The sequence below is a fragment of the Tiliqua scincoides genome, chromosome 1, assembly GCF_035046505.1.
Source record: "Tiliqua scincoides isolate rTilSci1 chromosome 1, rTilSci1.hap2, whole genome shotgun sequence".
NCBI lineage: Eukaryota > Metazoa > Chordata > Lepidosauria > Squamata > Scincidae > Tiliqua > Tiliqua scincoides.
The window spans coordinates 295396389-295416960 of NC_089821.1; the positions used below are offsets into that span (position 1 = coordinate 295396389).

The 20572-nt window shown below is 45.0% G+C and overlaps 1 protein-coding gene across 1 annotated transcript in view; it reads right to left on the reverse strand.

Annotated features, from left to right (window-relative positions):
• Positions 1 to 782: 782 nt before the first annotated feature.
• Positions 783 to 20572, reverse strand: part of PRIMA1 (proline rich membrane anchor 1) — a 55120-nt gene continuing 35330 nt past the window's right edge. The window contains exons 3-4 of the mRNA XM_066612205.1: positions 16688 to 16817; positions 783 to 882 (exon numbers count right to left, since the gene is read on the reverse strand). Coding sequence (XP_066468302.1) covers positions 783 to 882; positions 16688 to 16817 — 230 coding nt within the window. The remainder of the gene's footprint in view (positions 883 to 16687; positions 16818 to 20572) is intronic.

Genomic DNA, 20572 nt, shown 5'->3' on the forward strand with positions numbered 1-20572 from the left:
AAAGCTACGTGGGAATGAAGGAGGAAAATAAGACCAATGACAGATTAACAGTATTGAAAGCACCTTTAAATGTTATTACCTTTTAATATTTTTCTCTCTGGTTAGCAATGCTAATTGCGAAGGATTGCACTGTGTCTTCTTTTTGTATGAAAAGTTTCCAGCCAGGGAAATTGCATAGTCACCAGGCTGTAGATGCAGGTGTGTATTTCATGCACTTGGGGGGGGGGGGAGAGCGGTTGCTTTGTGGGTTAATGGAAACTTTCCCACTTAACAATGCAATCGTAATTCAGGATGGGAAAGCCAATGGCTTCTACATGAAAAGTGTAAAAAAAAGTGCAAAGCCATGAAGGTAAAGCTTGAATTTTCAGACCCAACTGCAATATGTTGCTGCCTTGAACAGATCACTTTCAGATCAAAAGATCTTACCAAGGCAGGGTTTTTTTTTTTTTTTTAATGAACAGTCAAACAAAAATCAGAAAGAAAGAAAAGGAAAAAGCTGGGGGTGGGTGGGTAGCAATGTGGTTTTCAACAGACGCGGCACATTGTCATTATGCCTTTATGAGGCCTTTTCTCAGAGTCGCCCCGACTGGCAAGTTTATCCCTTCCTTTGTGACAATCGGCAGGCCAAAGAGGAGTTGTCTGCTTTTCTTCTCAACGAATGAGTGCACTATATCTGAAATGAAGTCCTTGGCTACAGGGCTTCTCTCCTTGCTGCATTTCACCCACCTTGCATATGCCGTGTGTGCTTTGAACGTCTGCTACTCAAGAGGAGATCTCGGAAATTATACCGCTGCATTGTTAACATCAACTGTCTTGTTTTCCGAGGAGGTCATTGCATATTCAGCTCGACTTGTTCCGTTCTCTTCTTTTCTCAGTGGTTTCCTATGTTGAGGCCCAGTAATAATCATTTTTGAAAAGGAGCAAAGAGAAGAGGGGAGGGAAAGGGGATGGATAAACAGCTTCATTATTAATATACAACATTTCAAAAGCATCCTGTCCTAATAATTAGAGGGAGGGAAAATGTATTGGGCATTTAAAACATTTTTTTGATGTTCATTCTTTTTGCATTCTATAAATCTTCAAAGTGGGTATTAAGTAATGATGCATTTTTCTGTGAGGTTTCTGTTTTTTTACTATCAACCTTTAAAAACAGGTTGATGGTAGAAAACAGAAACCTGATCAGCAGGTTTGGAGTTGAAAATTATAGACACAAAGTCCATAGATAGGCTGTATTGCCTAGAGTTATTCATGTCTGGTCAACTGAGGTACACTTAAAGGAAGACAACTCCTAATGCAGCAGTTAAAGGATTAAACTTTGCAAACAAGATCTGGGACAAGCATATATACATCTGCAAGCGATCGCCATTGTTCTGCTGAATTCATTTGCTGAGAGTGTTCACCAGGGCTAGTGCATGAAAAACAAGCACATTAGGAACAAACAGTATCGCTACAAGACAAACACAAATCATTTTTATACCAGTTCAACTGTCATAGCATCTCTCGAAGTACACTGGAAATTGCAGTACAATGATGATACTTTTTTTGTATCAGATGTACAACAAAGAGGGCTTCCAGAGGGCCTCACAATTGAGCTGACAGGCAAGCATACAAGCAAAGTGGTTCAAGTTGTCAGTTTTTACCCCCTTGCTCACAAGCTAATGTCCTTAGAGATGTCTACATACAAAAGCTCAAGAGTGCATGATTACAGTTTCCCAGTATGCCAAGTATATACAAGGCTATGGTTCAAATTCTAACCAACTTCCCTGCACTGACAAAACTGTGCCAATGGGGCATGTGCTGCATCCTGCAGTTGGGTGGCAGTCATGGAGGCCTCCTCATGGTAAGGGAATGTTTGTTCCCTTATCTCAGAGCTGCATTGCCCTTACCTCGGTACTGGAAAGCTGGCAAGGATTGCACCCTTAGGGAGGCATAAAATTCCTGATCTTCTGATCATGGTAAGAGCTTACAAGCATGCTCATCTTCCTCTTTCCCTTTTCTGGGCAAATCTTCCCATTCCTTCCAAAGTTTCCTTTAACTATGGTGGATAACTATATCTAGACTGGTGCTGACTCTTATCTCCTTCACAACCAAGGCTTACAAATCCACTTTAAGTCCTGGATTCGAACTCCAGTAATGCGACTGCAAACGCTTGGTATGCATAATTTTAAGAATCCAACAACATTAAATACAGTGTGCTTCAATGGGAACAGCGTGCAAGGTTTCTGATGATTACACAGTGACAGACCAACTCAAATTACAATGTAGTTAGAACAATTTCCATTTATTAAAAAAAACTTGTTTGTATTTGTTGGTGGATCAAAATGTAGTTTGTTAATGTTGGTTAAAGTTTTAGCAACTGCAGAATCAGAACAGTACTGGAGGATGAAGAAAATGAAATATGCTCTGCTTGTGGTTTTGATGGTTCAGGGGTTGTATTCAGAATCGTACAAGACGAATGACATTCATTCAAAAGAACTTTCCTACCCTTCCCACAACAGCTCCCTGAACCCTCACAAAGCTTCCCCTGAGGGTTAAAGGCCTGTGCAGAAGGTGGGGTAGGGCAGGATATGAAGGGCTACAGAGAAAAGAATTTGTCCTGAAAGGTACCTCCAGCCAAGCCTCATCCGACCATGTTCTTGAGCATCCCCTGATACTCAGGAGATGATTTCAGGGAAGCTGGGGGGCTGCTGTAGGGAGGAAGGGTAGGAATGGACCCTTGCCCAATTCCTTCATCTCATGTAATACTGGCTACAACCACATAGTTTTTAATTTGATTTCTAATTATCTATCCTTTAATATTATACCTCAAATATATTCCTTTTTCATTCTTCTTGTTCTGCCTTACCTATGATATTTATATAACTGAATATTTGCAAAGTACCCAGGTTTGAAAAATAATTATCCAAGTGTTTGAAAACTCTGCAGTTCATAGTGTGGGGTGAATATAGCCTAAAACTATACACAAATTGTATGTTAAGGAAAGATGTACAAAAATCTTCAACTGTCATTAACGTACTCAATTTTGGCAGACCAACTGTATTTAGTTTTTTTGTATCTTTGTTTCTCTCATCTATATCATTCTTTTGTGTCCTCATGCTGCTTTTATTCTGCTTATCTGCCCACTCCAGTACACTGTTCTAAGGTAAGGCAGATGCTTCATGATTAGTACGGGTGAGAGGAATTCATATAGATAATACTCACTCCATGACTGGAGATATAAGTAGTTCTTTAGCAGTTCGTCCATTTGTTTCAAAATGTACTATATAGAGTGATTATGCAATGTAGCCGATCACCAATTGGACACTGTACAAAATTGACTTTAAGAGAACTGAGCATTGGCCCTGTATAAATGAAATTTTTCTATACAGTTCCCAGCATTGGTTTGACATGGGGCTTCAGCATCTGTAACCTTTCCATCACTCACATGTATGCATTTTCATGAATCCTAAAACCAAGAGAACACCATTTAGAAGATATTTAATTAAATAGTTTCAGCTGTAATTTGACATTGATTTCTACCAACATAAAATAGCAAATCACAGTTCCTGGAAGCAAGAGGACTAATCCACCAAAAAGACAGCTGTGGATACAGACCATTGGAAGCAGATAATTCAATTCTGGCTAATTTCTGCTGAATTGGGTCCACTGTCTTTGGCATCCATTCCCGAGCACTGTCTTGTGAACAATGAAATCTGACTTACAGACCTGTCCTAACTAACTTCCTGTTCATTTATTCAGCGGCACTGACGCAGCTTCTGCTGTATTCAGTCGGGGAGTTTTGGCACGTTGAGGCCCCACGGTAAGCACCAGCAGCTGCCATGAGTTGACTTGGACCTGCACCAGCCCTACAGCTGGCACAAGCCTGTGTTGAGCAAATGAGGCCAAGAAGGGGGTCAGGATTTGGCAGGCGCTGTTGCTACCAAACCCGCTCCCTTCCTAGGCCCAATTCATCCTCCTCCCTGCCCCATCTCCTGCCCATTCCCTGCACTTCCTGCTGCATTACATCCCTCCCCATCTTTCTCCAGATCTCTGCACTGCCGAATCCGATCTGTTGGGAGTCCAGCATCTGTCTTTGCCTAGACCCAGTCACTCACTGTTTGCAGGGACAACCAGGCTGTGCATACTGGAGCTGTCGCATTTGTGACAAGTAAAGCTGTTTACAAGGACAGAACACATGTTCTGCTGATGTTAACAGCCAATAGGATTGGGCCATTACTATCGAGAACAGACAAATTGGTCCGCCTTTCCATATTCACTGTGAGGCGTCACTCATTTAAATTGGGGGTGAGGGGACAGGAAACTTGAATCACTTGCCCATCCTATTTCCTGAAGTTTTTTGAAATGTATGGCATGTGAGTTTGCAAGAGGCAGAGACATGTGTAGTCCCTCCATACGGAGCAATCTTGTTTATTTATTACACCTCTATTCTGTCTTTCTTCCATCATGGAACCTGAGGAAGCATACATGGGGTTTCCTGGTGATGACTCATCCAAACACTGACCAGATGTAGACCTTCATGGCTGTCCTTGCAGGGAAGATGCGTTATTTTGAACATGATACAGGCATCCCCAAAACAGGAAGCACATGGAGCTTATGCTTCCTGTTCCTTCTGCAAGTCTGAATGTCGAAAACCATCTACATATATCTAACAGCCCAATCCTATCCAGGTGAGGATAGGATCCCCACCTATCCCCAGACTGGATTGGACTGTCGGGGGAGAGATTTATGACAGTAACAGAAGAGTCTTCCACTATTGTAAAAAGGTCTTAAGACCTTTTTATTTATGGAAGCTTTTTAATGGTGACATTGGGGAGCTGGCACTTGCTTTTTTAAAAAAAATGAAATGCAATTTTAATTGTGATCCATTGGTGTTCGCTGTGTTTTATTATTTTGTTTTTATCTTAAAGTTTTACTATTGCTTTATTTACAATTGTATTGATGTTTTATTGTAAGCCACCTTGAGTGTCCCTGAGTGTGATAAGAAAGGTGGGGTATAAATTCTTTAAATAAATAATAAAATGGCTGCTGCACAGCACTCCATTGGCGGGCACTTGGGAGCACCGCCACAAGAGGTCGCACTACTCTATGTCCATCCACTAGTTTGCTGGCACCTGCCAGTCCAAGTAAGATAGCGACAGGGTGAGGATGGGATGGGAAGGGACAACACTGGGCTGGGAGGGGAAAGGAACGGGTTGGGGTGGTGATAGAAGGGGGTGGGTCTAGTGACAATGGTGTGTGCTGGATCCTAGCCTTTCTTTTTTGAGCCTCCCCGCCTGTTTCTTCTCCTTGGACACGTGCCAGCTACAGAGCTGGCACAGACCTGAAGAGACCTTTATGGAGTGGGAGGCTTAGGGAGTGGTAAAGGGAATGAATTCTGCTTTCCCCTACAAAGCCTCCCAATCCAACCCCCCCCCCCCCGAGAAAGTGCATTTGTTTTGGCACAGCTGCATCAGTGGGGGAGAAGGGCAGGACTGGACTCTAAGGAATTTGAGCAGAATAACTAGGAGATAACTGAGCATCTGTCATGTATAACCATGTGAGGGGTCCACCCCTATCTCCGATTAAGAGACTATAACCGTCTACACCAGAGGTGGGCAAACATGTTGGCAGGAGGGCCACATCATCTCTCTGACACTGCGTTGGGGGCTGGGGGGAAAAAGAATTAATTTTCATTTCAAATTTGAATAAATTTACATAAATTTATTCAAATTTACATAAATGAATACATTAGGAATGGAACTTATATAATGAATGAATTTTTCTGAACTTATTTATAATACACATAAGAACTACAATACAGGCATGTAGAACCATATGAGAACTATGAACCCCTCTTGCACAGTGAAAACATACAGGCGAAGCCAGAAACACACGGAGACATAAGTTGTTCAGAGACAATGGGGGAGGGAAGGTTTAAAATAATGCCCAGGGAAAAGCAGAAAACTCATGGAGACTATGAAACGCCTTTCTCTAATTCGCCCCGCAGCTTGCGTCTAGTGGTTGCAACCAGCAGTTGTGGGCCAGCATGGGCTCCAACTGTCTTTGATGGGCCAGAGGCTCATTGGAGACTGGGGGTTCCCTGTGGGCTGGATTGGGGATCCGCAAAGGCCACAAATGGCCCGTGGGCTGGGATTTGCCCACCCCTGGTCTACACCAATCTTCCAGCTGATGGAAAGATACATTTACTTCCCACTGGCCTTTCAGTGGAATGACCTTAAACAACCCTTCGCTGTTTATATGAAAAATAGATATATAGGTGGCAGACGCATACCTTAAAAACATACAACACAAATCACCTGGATTTCTTCCGGCTTTGAACAGATGAGAATAAAGTGTCCAAAGAGTGTGCATTACTATTTTCCAAAGAAAGGACCAGAGTATTCTAGCACAATGCTCAGTTGCTACACTCTGTATACTATTTAAAGGCAACAGCAGCATTAGAGGAATGCTGCCATGGCCATCAGACTGGGCTGGTGGTGGTATGTCAGCGTGAGCAGCATGTGGGTGGGGAGGAGGAGGGCAGGGATACACTGGAGGCTATGCTGCCACATCACTGCATGGGGAGTTAGTTAGGATTGGGCCATTGGTGTCTGATGCAGGAAGTGTTACCTACCTGGTAAGATAATGTACTATATACCTGAGCCCCAGTTCTGTAAGTGCTGAGATGTTTCAGGAACAGCAGCCCAGCCTGAGTTTGGGCTTCCTTTGGAAGGGATATAATGGGAGGATTATGGTGTCTGTGATATTTGTTATATTTACAAATCCACAGGTTTGAGCATTGGATGGAATTAGGTAGCACATGCTCCTGCAAATGGCATCTGCCACATTTGTCTTCGAAGTATGCCTGCAGTTTAGCTGCCAGCTCTTCCTCTTAGTTTCCATTGCAGTCTTTGCCAGATCAAATCTTATCACTTCCAGAATCTCCAGTATATTTCTGGGACCAATCCTATCCAACTTTCCACCACCAGTGCAGCCGCATTGCAGCCCCAAGGTAAGGGAATAAATGTTCCCATACTTAGTGGAGGTCTTTGAGACAGCCTCCCCAACACAAGCAGCAGTGCATACCCCATTGGCACAGCAACACTGGCACTGGAAAATTGGATAGGAATGGGTCCTTTGTCTTCCTCATCGACTCCAAGTGTGTAATGATGCTAGAACAGTGATTTTCTACCTTTTTTGTCTCTCGGCACACTGACAAGGTACTAAAATTGTCAAAGCACACCATCGGTTTTTTGACAATTGACAAGGCAACACCATGAGTGAGGAGCTCACATTCCCCAATGGCTCTTCTAATAAATGACCCTCCCCCAAACTCCTACGACATCTCTGCAGACTATTTATGGCACCCCAGTGTGCCATGGCACAGTGGTTGAAAATGGCTGTACCAGAATAATCTAAGGGAGCTTCATAAGAAGAGTTAAAAATCATTGTACAATATAAGCCCTATGTCATGATTTTCTTCAAAGGGCATTTTGTCATTTTAAACTATCTGGAGATAAAGCTACTATTTATTCAAGGGCACACATATGAAAGGCTCGTTGACACCTGTGTCAGGAGATGCTCATGAAGGCTTTGCATGAAAAAGAAAGTTACAAGGATGAACAACAAATCTGTGATGAGGGACCACTAGCCTGTTTTCCCCAGCTGACTCAGCAACAAGACTCTTTGTCAGCAAATCCTCTGATCAACTGTGGAGGACAGTTATTCATTCCACTACAAATCCAGCAAAGTCTAGATGTCACTTCCCTAGGTAAAATGGGCTGCTGAAGGAGGGAAAACAAGAAACAAAACATTTGATAATGTGCAGATACTAGTGATTCTTTTCATATGCCAAAATAAAACTCATCTGGAGCACCTCTCATTAGTTCTCCTTGCTGGATTAAATGACACAAAATGGGAAACACAAGTCTGTGCTAATCCCTTTTATATGATAGGAGACAGATACTGCCTCTTCACTTTACATAAGATGATAAGGTTTTTTGTTCTTTTAGCTTTTATATAAGCATATTATAACAACAAAACACTGAGCTACCAATATTAAAAGAATTATGTAACACATGCTCCCTTCCTCTCATCCCATATGCTATTTTAATTGTAGAGCTTAGCCCTTTCCACACAGCCTGTTTTTCCCCATAAATCTTTTCATCTTGCTGATACAAGTATTTGCATTGCAAACAGGATGCAGAAAGCAGATGTGTTGTGTAATCCTAGTCATGTTTTTATTTACTGAAAAATAAATCCCTCTGGGGATTTATTCAATGGGGCTTATTCCCAGTCAGTGCATTTATGGCCCAATCCTATCCCATCCCCTGCTCAGGCTATGCAGCTATGCTGCTGGAGTGCATGCTACATTCAATGGTATGGGGATGAAAGCAGCTGGTTACCCTGCACATGCCTGATCTTGTCTGATCTCAGAAGCTAAGCAGCATCAGGCCTGGTTAGTACTTGGATGGGAGACCGCTTGGAAATACCAAGTGCTGTAGGCTTATACAAGAGTCTTTCGAGACTGAAGGTTGCCAACCAACTTGGGAGAGGTAAGTAAAAATCTTACCTCTCCATAGGCCAAATGGCTATTGATGGGTTTCTTCAGACCTATGCCAGCTGTTCTGCTGGCCTACGTCCAAGGAAAGTTATGGGGCAGTCCAGGCTCAGAAGGGGGCACATGATCAGGGTGTACCTTGCTGTCACTGAGGTCCTCACCCACCCACCCCTTTCCCAGCCTCATCCCTACACCAAAACTGTTCCAAGCCACCCCCCACTGCCACTGTACCTGTTCCGGTGGGTTTCCAAGGTCTGCTGGTAGGTGTGTGGAGCCTCTGATCATTTCCTAAAGCGGTGTGCCTTTTGCACCACCATAACAGGACTTACAGCAGCAGATTGCAAGATCCACTGCCATAGGCCCTATATTAGATTGGTCCACCTGAATTGAAGCCCAAAAGACAATGTAGTCACCTATGGCTGAAGCTAATATAGGATTTGCAAAAAAAAAAAAAAAAAAAAAGAGCCCAAGACAGCACTGTTTATAATGCATTTTCAGCCTAATGCTCTGAGTTCAACAATCAGTCCAGAGGAATATTTTACAATTTCCCCCATTCCAGATTTAGGGCCAAATCCAACTTTCCAGCACTGATGCGGGCATGTCAATGGGGCACGAACTGCATCTTAAAGTGGAGGGGCAGTCATGGAGGCCCCTTCAAGTTAGGGGAATGTTTGTTCTCTTACATCAGGCCCTTATTAATCAACTTCCTATTTTATTTTATGATAGAATAGGAGAGAAAGAGATAATGAGCTTATTCTGAAAAAAGTTCGTTTATGCTACAATGAAGTAGCTGGTTGTGTGATCATGAGCAAGTTCCTCAGGGCCCAACCTTCCAACCTTCCAGCACCAGTGTAGCCGTAATGCAGCCCTGAGGTAAGGGGACAAATGTTCCCATACCTTAAGAGGGTCTCTGTGACTGCCTCCCCACCACCGGATGCAGTGCATGCCCCATTGGCACGGCTACACCAGCACTGGAAAATTGGATAGGATCGGACCCTCACTAATCTCTCAGAATAAACTAAAAAAACAAAAGTTAGGGAAGAGCCCTAATAATTTGGCTGGATTCCTGGCCCCCGTCTGGGACACTGATATCTGATCTGGATGTGGGCCCTGTTGGTTTCCAGCAGGTTCCAGGACCAGGTATAGTACTGGTTACAGGGGGGAAAAGCATTAAGCAGTAACTGCTATGGTAACGGATGCAGAATTCCTTTGTAATATTATCCTGATCTAAGCCCAATTTTACTACACCCTAGGACAGGGGTCAGCAACCTGGGGCTCTAGAGCCGCATGTGGCTCTTTCAGCTGCCTGCTGCGGCTCCTCCCGGTGAAAGTGGCAAAGGGGGTAACAGGAGGCACCTATGTTGGGAGGGCAGGCTGCTTCCCTCCGCCCCCTGAGCTCACTGCCCTCCACTCCCTTCACCCCCACCTGCCCTGCATTGGTTTCCCTTTTCAATTTTGCCCGCTCTACAGGCTTATGCTCCCTGTTTTTCCCTTCCCCAACTCTCCAGCAGGATACCCTCTTCCTCAGCCATTGCGAGCCCTTGCAGCCTGCCTTTCCCTGAGCAGGTCCCCACTCAGTGCAAGGAGAGGCTTTTCCTCCACAGCTGAGGAGACATCCTGTGTGTCTGCCCAATTACAGCAGATGAAGCTTACTCCCAGGAAAGGGTGCCTGGGATGGCAGCCTTGGAACCTGCTCAAGGCCAAGCGGAAGGACGGGTGAGTGGGAGCCTGCGCAGGTCTGTTCGAGAGACCTGTTCGAGGGCAGGTCTGTAGCCTCAGCCTCCTCCTGTGCAGGTCTACTCACAAGTAAGCCCCACTGTAGTCAGTGGGGCTTCCTCCCAAGAAGGTGTGGAAGGCTGCAGCCTCAGCCCCCTCCTATGAAGGTCTACTCACAAGTAGTCAGGGAGGCTTCCTCCCAGGAAAGTGTGGAGAGGACTGCAACCTGAGAGCTCCAACCAACTTGTCTGCTCAGAACTCCCATTGTAGCCAATGGGGCTTACTCCCAGGATAGTGTGGAGAGGGTTGCAGCCTGAGTGAGGGAGGGCAGGCAGGCAGGGCAGAAGCTGGCCTGTGGCTCCCCCCCCCACCTTCCCCCCCCCAGCTCTGGCTTCTTCTCTTCCCCACCTCTGGAGTCTGTGTCCTTTTTTCCTTCCAGCAGGGTGCCTCTGGAAGGTGGGGGGAGTTCTTTAGTATCCATGTAAGATAAGCAGATGTCATAACCGACATATGTATTGGAATCCTGGAAGATCTGGTGAGGAGGTAGTGTGGTGTCAGCAGTGGCCCCTTTAAGGGTAAGGCCTGGGCATCCAGCAGAGTGTGCTGCACAGCTGCAGCCACTTGAAGGCAATAGGGCTCTCAGGGGTATAAGGAGCACCTGAGGCAGGAAGGGGGGTGTGGGTTGGAGAAGGAGTGCAGGTTGGAGAGGAGACTGACTGGGCTTATTGACTTTGACACTCTGACTGATTTGACTGACTTACTTTGGAATCTGACCTTGGACTGTGACTTGGCTTATTGACTTTGGACTTTGCCCTGGATACTCTGACTGACTTTGAGACTAATAGACTGCTGGAGACACTGGAGTTTGGTGTGTGGCTGCTGTGCCCAAGACCTGCTGAGGACCAAGGGGCTGCTGTAGTGGCAGGAGGCTGCTGGCAGGAGAGAAGACCTCTGCAGCTTGAACAGGCGAGCTAGCCTGGAGGTGGGGTCCAGCAGGACTGCAGGGCAGAACCGGGGTCATTTGTTGGGGGAAAGAAGGGGAGCTAATTTGCTTAAAGTGGGCATAATTCTCCAGGCAGAGAATGGCCTTTGAATCAGGCAAAACACCATAGAGGACCAGGCATCTGAAAACACAGGACAAGAATGTATGACACAACTAACTAAAAGCTACAAAAGGGGACTACATTATAAAAATGGGACCTGTAAGAGCATAAAGGTAAAAAACAAACTATATATGCAGTGTTATCTTCATTTTAGATGTCAAAAGGGTTTTGTGGCTCCTGAGGTTTTTTCCCCTCCGGAAAACAGGTCCAAATGGCTCTTTGAGTGTTTAAGGTTGCCGACCCCTGGTCTAGGACCAGTAATCAAATGTGCTCAGTAAGGTTATGCACTGCCAGTGACCCCTTGGAACTAAAAAACATTTCTCTCATCTGTAACTGACTCCACTGTGTATTTTTTTGAGAAGTGCAGCAGTGCATTGGTCTGGGTTAGTACCATCTCACACACTAATTTCCTTGTAGGTATCAGATAGCAATAGATTTATTTAGATTTGGAATCTTCTTGTAGCCAATCAGCTGAATATCTATATTTCATTCTGTTCAGAAATATTTTCAATTCAAGAAGACTGAGTTTAAAAAAAAGAAGCCAAAAATTTAGCAAAAATTGCTTGCTAAAACAAAACAAAACCAAAAAGTTAAAAAAAATTAGCGTTGGTTGTTGATGAAAAGAGAATCCAGAATAATCACAATGTTAACAGAAGAAAAACAGAGGATCAAAACAAAAAAGAGAAGGAAATTTTAAAAAGGAAAATAAAATGAAAGGGAAGAAAAGAGGGTACTTAGGACCCAATCCTAAAGAGTGTGCCCACCACTTGTGTGCACAGTCACAAACATGCTGTAAGGCATATTTGTGGTCTCTAATGCTGGGCTAGAGCCGGTGGAACACCAGACTTCCGCCACTTGGCAGTCGCGCAGACTGTCCAGCAGTGGAGAGGTAGGTGGGGGTGTGGGGAGAGGCGGGGAGGATGTGTTCTGTGGCAGGGGGAGGCAGAGGGTAGGCAGGAGGCAGCAGGTTGGGAGGGAGGAGAGACTGGGCTAGCCAGAGGCTCTTCATTCTATGCTGACCTTCGTGTCGTTGTAGAATCGAGTAAGCCCATTGTGGGGCTGCTCACTTTACTGGGGGGAAGGGGGACGAAAATCCCCTTCGCCAGAGGAGGCAGTGGTGGCTGCCTGGGGCGCACTGGATGCAGTGGCAGCCATTTTCAGCATCGCTGCAGCCCTGCATGGTGGTCAGCTCAGGGTTGGGCTGCCCAAGTCCTATTCCACTGACTATCAGAGAAACAAAAAAAGTCCCCATATCAGTTCAAAGGTTTTTCTGATCTACAATCCATTATTTAGCTGTTCTCAGAGAATGATTGTGGGTATTGAGGGTCTGGTTGCATCTTCTACATTATGATGCAGTCATTTCTATGCTTGTAGGTTTACATTTTAACACTGCCAATAACAAAAATACGAAAGAAAAAAACAAAGATTGAGAAAAGCAAGAGGAAACTGGGAGGGCTGCTCCAATGGGTCTGCTTTAGATGCAAAGAAGTGTTAGCTCCAGTTCCTTTAGCACTTCCAGTATTGGTTTTACAGCACTTTTAATTTGCACAAGGCTTCCCACCGTTTATAATTTTCACCTCACAACACTTGTGCCAGATAGGTCATTACTCCCGCTAAACGGGTGAGATACAGAGTCTTGCTGAGGCCGCCCAAAGCAGTTGGCTCCAAGTGAGCTCAGAGCAGCAGTTTGCTATCCCCAGCAGCTGCTGTGCTGGGGTGTAGAGCTGCAGTTCCAATGCTTGCATATAGGGTCTGGTGCAAGGATACTGGCTGTGCCCTCGTTTGTTATTAGATTTCTTCACTTTTAGATATCTTCACTTTTTATAGAATAAAATATAAAGAGTTATCACTAATCTCAGGAGACTGGATAAAGAGTCCCCTCCCCTTTTCCTATTACATTAGAGCTCAAGGTAATCAAATAAATTGTCTGGCAGAAGGTTTGGGACAGACAAAAGGAAGAACTTCTGTAAATCATGCATAGTGTGGAATTCATAGCCACAAGACGGGGTGATGACCACTGGATTAGAGCGCTTTGAATAAAGGACACAAATTTCCAGAGAACAGATGTATCAACAGCTATTACCATGTTTCCCCGAAAATAAGACACTGTCTTATTTTTTTTTTTTACTCAAAAAAACACTCTAGGTCTTATTTTTGGGGTAGGTCTTTTTTTTTTAAATGTACAACAATCCACAGTCATTCATGTACAAAAATATACCATACAAAAATATCCCCTCAGCACCCAGGAGGATGCCTGTCTACTCAGAAGTCAGTCCCTTTATAGTTAATGGGACTTACTCCCTGGAAGGTGTGGAGAGCCTCAGAGCCCAGGGTTGCCTCGCTTGCTGCTTCCCACCTCAGCTTCCTCTGCCCAAGGCAGCACAGCAGGCGCTTTCTAGGTGGTGCGCAGGAGTGCAGCGTTCCCAGTCATGTTGTCCACCCACCCCACCCGAGGACGCCCCCCCCCCGGCCCTGATCACGACTAGGTCTTATTTTTGGGGAGACACAGTAGCCATGATAGGTAAGTGAAGACTCCATGTTCAAAGGCAGTGAATGGTGGACAAATGACAGGCCTCCACCTTTTTACCCCACTTGTGAGCACCCAGGGACACTTAACTGGCAGCTGTTGGGAAGAGAAGGCAGCACTTGATGGATTTCTCTCCACTGGGAAGGCAATTCTTAAAGCATTTCAAATGATCTAATGCACTTTCATATAAGCACCAAGATGTTTAGGTTTGATCCTGTGAGCGGCAGTGCTAGTGCATTAATTTAGAGAAGAATCTTGAGAGTTAGCTACCCACAAGAATCTCAATTTTAATTTTATTACTTACTTATTACACATTTATCCTTTCTTTCCTCCCCCCCTTACAACAAAAAGAGTAACAACCTCTTAAAACACAATAAAATTACACTAGGAAAACATCTGGTTTGATCTAGTCCACTAAAAGTGCAGCAGCTACATTTAGGGAGATCCTCAAGAGATGTACAGTCTTGTTCCCCCCACTCCCAGCAACATACATGTATGTGCCAGGCCAGACCACTAGGGAACTTAGAAGACCATATTCCTCTCTAGCCCCCCTTTCCCATTTGTCAAGGAACATAAGCTCAGGGACCTTAAGGTCAAACTAGAGGTGACATTTACTTATTTTAAAACATTTATATCTAGCCTTTCCAGTCCTGATGGGAAGCTCAAGTCAGTTTAAAAAATTAAAAGCATAATAATATAATCCAAAACTCAAATTCAAGATTTTGAAGGATCCTTCTTAACTACAAAATAGCCAAGGGCCTATCCTAACCCTCACTCCCGCTTCCAAGAAGGCAGGGCCATCACTGGATCCAGTTCCAGGCCTTGACACTAAGTCACAGCTGGAGCAGCCCTCAGGGCAATATCCTCAGAGTCCAAGCCATCCAAACCCCTGAAAAACTGGACACCACCTCAAATACCTCCAGTGGTACAAGTACCAGTGTTTGAAAAACACTGCCCTGTAAGTATCCCCCTGTCCTCAGGGGTAGTGTCTGCATGAACTAGTTTCAGTCCATGGTACTTACTCCCTGAAGCCTGTTTGAATATTTGCTGTGTAGAAAGCAACATTCTTTCAGAATAAAAGTATTTTATCTCACCTCCTTGAAGTTTATCAATAAATATCTCCTTAAAAGAATCAAGGAAACTATTGTGGGATGCTGCCAAGAGCCCCAAGCAACAGCAGAACATTTACTGAAAAGATTGACTGGAGAGGTGAAATGCTTTACTTACTCAAGGCAAACAAACAAGAAACTCAGCCTGATTTCAGTCTGTGAACTTTCCATTTATAGACATCCATCCACACCTGAGCTGTTCACAGGGTCATAACACTTGAAATGTGTTTTCCTGGCACACTCATGCTCCCGTGCATTGGTAAATCAGAGATTAACCATATCCACAATCACAACAAGATTTCTTTTTTGCAGTGTTTCTCAATATGCAAACGTGCATCAGTAATTGGGGAGTGCAAATGAGATGAAAAACCAGAAGCTTTGTCAAACAATAAGTGCGATGTACTTTCTGTAATTGCCCAAAGTCATTCAAAGAGTTAAAACAGGTGAGCAAAATTCCATGAGCAATAACTGCTGCTAAACTAACACTTCACACTACAGATTCCCTGACATGTTAATCGTGTGAGCAGGAGGAGTAGGGAGTATTTTATCTGTTTGTTTATGTAAACCTTCAATCCCCTACCTGCAGTGCGAAACAGCCCAGTAAGATATTTTTGCTCATCTGTTTTAGCTCCTTTGTGCAGCGCTCATTTTTCCTTCCTGCAGGGCCATGAAATGTGACAAGTCCCAAGCCACATGGGACCTGTCAATGCGCTTCTCTGCCAATGCACCTCATCAATTCTGTTTCTGGAGGGTTAACGCTGGCATTGGCCTCTCACATTTCCTAATGGTATGAGACAGAACAGTACAACCATCTCCCAAACCACTCAAACTAAGTTTCCTCCCAAATCAGTGGTAGCCCTGGTGATGTAGCCACAAGGTGGAAGTAGCTGGGATGTTGATGTTGATATGGTGCTCTTATGGTTTAATCAAGCAACATCTCCAGGAAGAACTATTCGTGGCAGAAGTGCTCCAAGGCAGGGCACTCTCTGGCAAGGATGGGCCAGGAAGAAGGGGGGGGCAGAAAGAAGGGAGTGGGGGTTGTTAGAGCAGCAATCACAAGGCCACTGCTTTTCAGTTGTAGGAGAACTTCTGCATCACCCATTCAGTTTAAACCAGTATTTCCAACCTGAGCTTCACTCCCAGGCCAACTAGAAGCACCCAATTCCCCCTTAAAGGAAGTGGCAACAGGTGGGAATGGCTATGACAATAGTAGCGGCATGATCATGCTGCCACTGATAGAAAAGGGGTTTCTGTCACTTACTGGAGATCACCAAGGCCCTCCAGAGAGTGCAAAACAGATCCAAAATGAGATTGCTACACACTTCCAGGTTTATGATGAAAACCAGAAGTGGGTTACAATCTCATTTCAGAGATGTTCTGCAAGTGTGGGGAGGCCTGCAGAGGGGGCACCCCCTGCACCTAACAGATGGCCATGGTGACCCCCTAGTAAGTGACAAAACCCCCTTTTTAAAATCAGCGGTGGCATGATTGCAAAAGTGCCGCCTAGTCTCCACTCCCATACCTACCTCGCAAGTACTCAGTGGTTCTGTTACCTCCACGTACAGGTTGGGAACTAATGGTTTAAACATTTGACTGCCCTTGAACTGCACAGTCCACCTGTAATATATCCATAGAACAGGTCAACTTGCCACTCTGAGCTTGAATACACACACAGAGACGGACAGACTCTTACCTTTTTATGGCTTTGTAGCAAATGATGAAAACTAGAAAGAGGAACACTGGCGTGGTGCAGCATGCTGCTATAATTATAACTGGGCCTGGCCACCAGGTATCTCCTGGAGTGCAAACAGGAGGTGCAGGAGCTATAGAAGATAATGTGAAAAAAACACACACTCAGTTGAGTTCTATCAAACAAGGTGATCTGACAAGTTTCATTTATTCAGGATTTAGTGCTATAGACATAGCCTAAGAAGTTAGTATGCTTCCAAAATTTGTTTTTTTACCTCCAAAAACTCTGCTCTGCTTCCTCACAGAGGCAGATCAGATCAGGTACTGAGCAGTTTCTTCTGCTACACCAGCTCTTCTTGCACAGAAAGGGAGAGGAAATGAAAACAGTAATGCTGGCAGCCACAATCTTTTGGTGGCTGCCCTTCAGATCCAGCATTTGTTCAACCGAGTAAATAGCACACTGCTATGGTAGGCTTTTAAACTAAATTAAGAAAGATTTTTCTAGAACTAAGGGCAGAGCCAGTACTCAGTTGTGGCTGCCACTGTCACAACCTTGGATAGAAAATGAGTAGTACCTTTACTAAAAGGAGAAAAACAACACTTTCTCCCTTCCCCCCAATCCAGGAGTTCTTTTTATTTTGTGTGGTCACTTTCTAATCCATCTCACCACGAGTTTCTGTTTTCAAAAATATGAATTCATTTATATGCAGGGCAAAGGAAGGGCGCAAGGAAGAGGGGGGTGGAGAGCAGGTCCAGGAGAGCCGCTGGTGGTGGGCGCGGGGGTGCCTTGCATCTCTTTCCCTGCGCCCTTTCTTCCTCCCAAGGTTCTGCTCGCTGCAGGGCGAAGGAAGGGCGCAAGAAAGAGGGGGTGGAGAGCAGGTCCGGGAGAGCCGCTGGTGGTGGGCGCGGGGGTGCCTTGCATCTCTTTCCCTGCGCCCTTCCTTTGCCCTGCAGCGAGCTCAACCTCGGGACAGAGCCGCTGGTGGCGGGGGCGGGCGGGGGGGTGCCTTGCAGCGATGTGCTGCGGGTGCTGGCTGCTGAGTGCAGGCTGGGCGCCGCCTCGGCGCTCTCCCGGACCTGCTCTCCGCCCCCCACTGTGAGCAAGCACCCTGCTGGGCAAGGGGGCGGAGACCCTGCCGCACAGGGCAGCCGGGCATCTCTTCCTTGCCCCCTTCCTTCCTTCGCCCTGCAGCGAGCTCAACCTCGGGGCTGAGCTGGCTGGGCAGCGGCCGCGGGGGAAGGCGCCCCGCTTCCAGCCCCCACTCGAGAGCCGCATTGTGAAAAAACCGCAGATGGCCAGATGAACAGTGGGATGCGTTCACCGAGTAGCACTGGTGAGGCCCATGACTGGTGAACATTTGGGAACTGGCTGGCAACATTGCACATGCTGTCCAAACGTCCCTGTGCAGACCGATGGCCATGTGCCAAACTCATATTCCTGTGAAGCTGAAGCCTTCCAAGGAACTTCCTCACATGTGAAAAATGGAATTGTGAAATGGCCCATAAACTTCTTTATGACTCACCAAGATCAACCTGCATGTTAGTGAGTTTTATGCTGGCTAAATGCCAGTGTGCAGCTGAGCACAGCTGATAACCACACCATGCCACAGACCATGCACCGCCTTCGCCCACAGCAGCTCCTTCCTTTGCAGGAAGATCCAGGGACCGGGACAACAGCAGAGCAAAGGTAAGTAAATAGTAAATAAAAAAAATATTTTCTTGGTGCTGCATAATAAAAGGACATGAGAACATAAGAACAGCCCCACTGGATCAGGCCATAGGCCCATCTAGTGCAGCTTCCTGTATCCCACAGCGGCCCACCAAATGCCCCAGGGAGCACACCAGATAACAAGAGACCTCATTCTGGTGCCCTCCCTTGTATCTGGCATTCTGACATAGCCCACTTCTAAAATCAGGAGATTGTGCATACACATCATGGCTTGTACCCCCGTAATTGATTTTTCCTCCAGAAACTTGTCCAATCCCCTTTTAAAGGCGTCTAGGCCAGATGCCATCACCACATCCTGTGGCAAGGAGTTCCACAGACCAACCACACACTGAGTAAAGAAATATTTTCTTTTGTCTGTCCTAACTCTCCCAGCACTCAACTTTAGTGTATGTCCCCTGGTTCTGGTGTTATGTGAGAGTGTAAAGAGCATCTCCCTATCTACTCTGTCCATCCCCTGCATAATTTTGTATGTCTCAATCATGTCCCCCCTCAGGCACCTCTTTTCTAGGCTGAAGAGGCCCAAACGCCGTGGCCTTTCCTCATAAGGAAGGTGCCCCAGCACCTACAAGGGACCTACAAGAGGGGGCTACATTATAAAAATGGGACTTATAAGAGCATAAAGGTAAAAAAAAAAAAACTATATATGCAGTGACATCTTCATTTTAGATGTCAAAAGGGTTTTGTGGCTCCCAAGGTTTGCTTTTCTCCGGAAAACAGGTCCAAATGGCTCTTTGAATGTTTAAGGTTGCCGACCCCTGTCCTAAGACATAGGTTAGTTTGAGAGAAAATGTAATGAATTGTACAAGGTCATCCACAGCACAATCCTATACATGTCTACTCAGAAATAAGTCCCACTGTATTCAGTGGGACATATCTCCAGTTCAATGTAACTTATTTCCAACCCTAAGCATACTTATCTGGGAGTAAGTCCCATTGAACACAGAGTGACTTACTTTTGAGTAAGCATACATAGGATTGCAGCTGCATTGCATGAACTGGTGGAGGATAGGATTGGGGCATAAGACCGTAACATTCCATAACTAGCTAAAGATTACTGTTTGTCAGAGAAAATAAAGTCTATACACTGTGCTCATGCCAAAATTAGTATACTGGGAAAGTATCAAAGCAACCCCTGAATGTTCCACATGACTACACTAAGTTAAAGCTCAGACAACTATAGGTTTTCTATTTAAGACAACAAAACCTTCAATTTCAGGTACTGCATTTCCAATGAATCACTACCCAAAGGATTGTACCTCTAAGGATTTGAGGGTGCTGTCCACGCAGATTATCCCATAATACCTTCACAACAGCCCTGTGAAGCAGGTTTGGATGATTCCACAGACTGTTACTCATTATACCATATCTAAGTACAAAACGTCTGTACCTAGATGCATATTTCCATGTGAATGACAATATCAGGGTTCATGTTTACAGATCAACAACCCATGTTCATCAAACACAGACTGTACCAACACGGAATGGAAGCTTGAAGAACTGTACCAGGTACAGACTTACAGTGACTGCAGCCAGATACACAGCTGTATCCAGGCACAGTTTCTAGTGACTGGTCTGCCAGTGAGCTGCATGGGCAAGCAAGGTTTTGATCCCTGGTATCCCTGGGCCCAATGCTGTATCCACTACCTTACACAAGCAGATTTGTGCTCTTCCTAAACCTAGCTTGAAAGCATCCCAGAAGAAGCTATTCTAACAACATCCAAGTGAGTAGCATATGTATACCACTACAAAGAACGGTTCTGAAGTTTCTGGTGTAATTTTACAAACCCATTTATCTGAAGTGACAGTGAAGTGCTAACTATACTTTACAATAAAGGCTGAATTTCTAGTCTTTTGAGAAATTACTATTTTTATTATTAGCTATCAAGTGAAGATATTATGCACTTTACAAGAGAAACTAAAAAAAGATAAGGCCCCACCTGAACTGTGTAAGAAAGATGTTAAAATGCATTTAATTTTCACTCCGCATCTGAATTTCACATTTCACTTTCACATTTAGGTCTTTAAAATTTACATCAGTGAGGATCCATTTTATATATATCTTATACAGTATTCATGAACGCACTTCAGTAACTCCTTGGCATATCCAGAATGCCACCATATCAGCTTCGCTTCACAGTTCCTGACCCTCTGAAATGCATC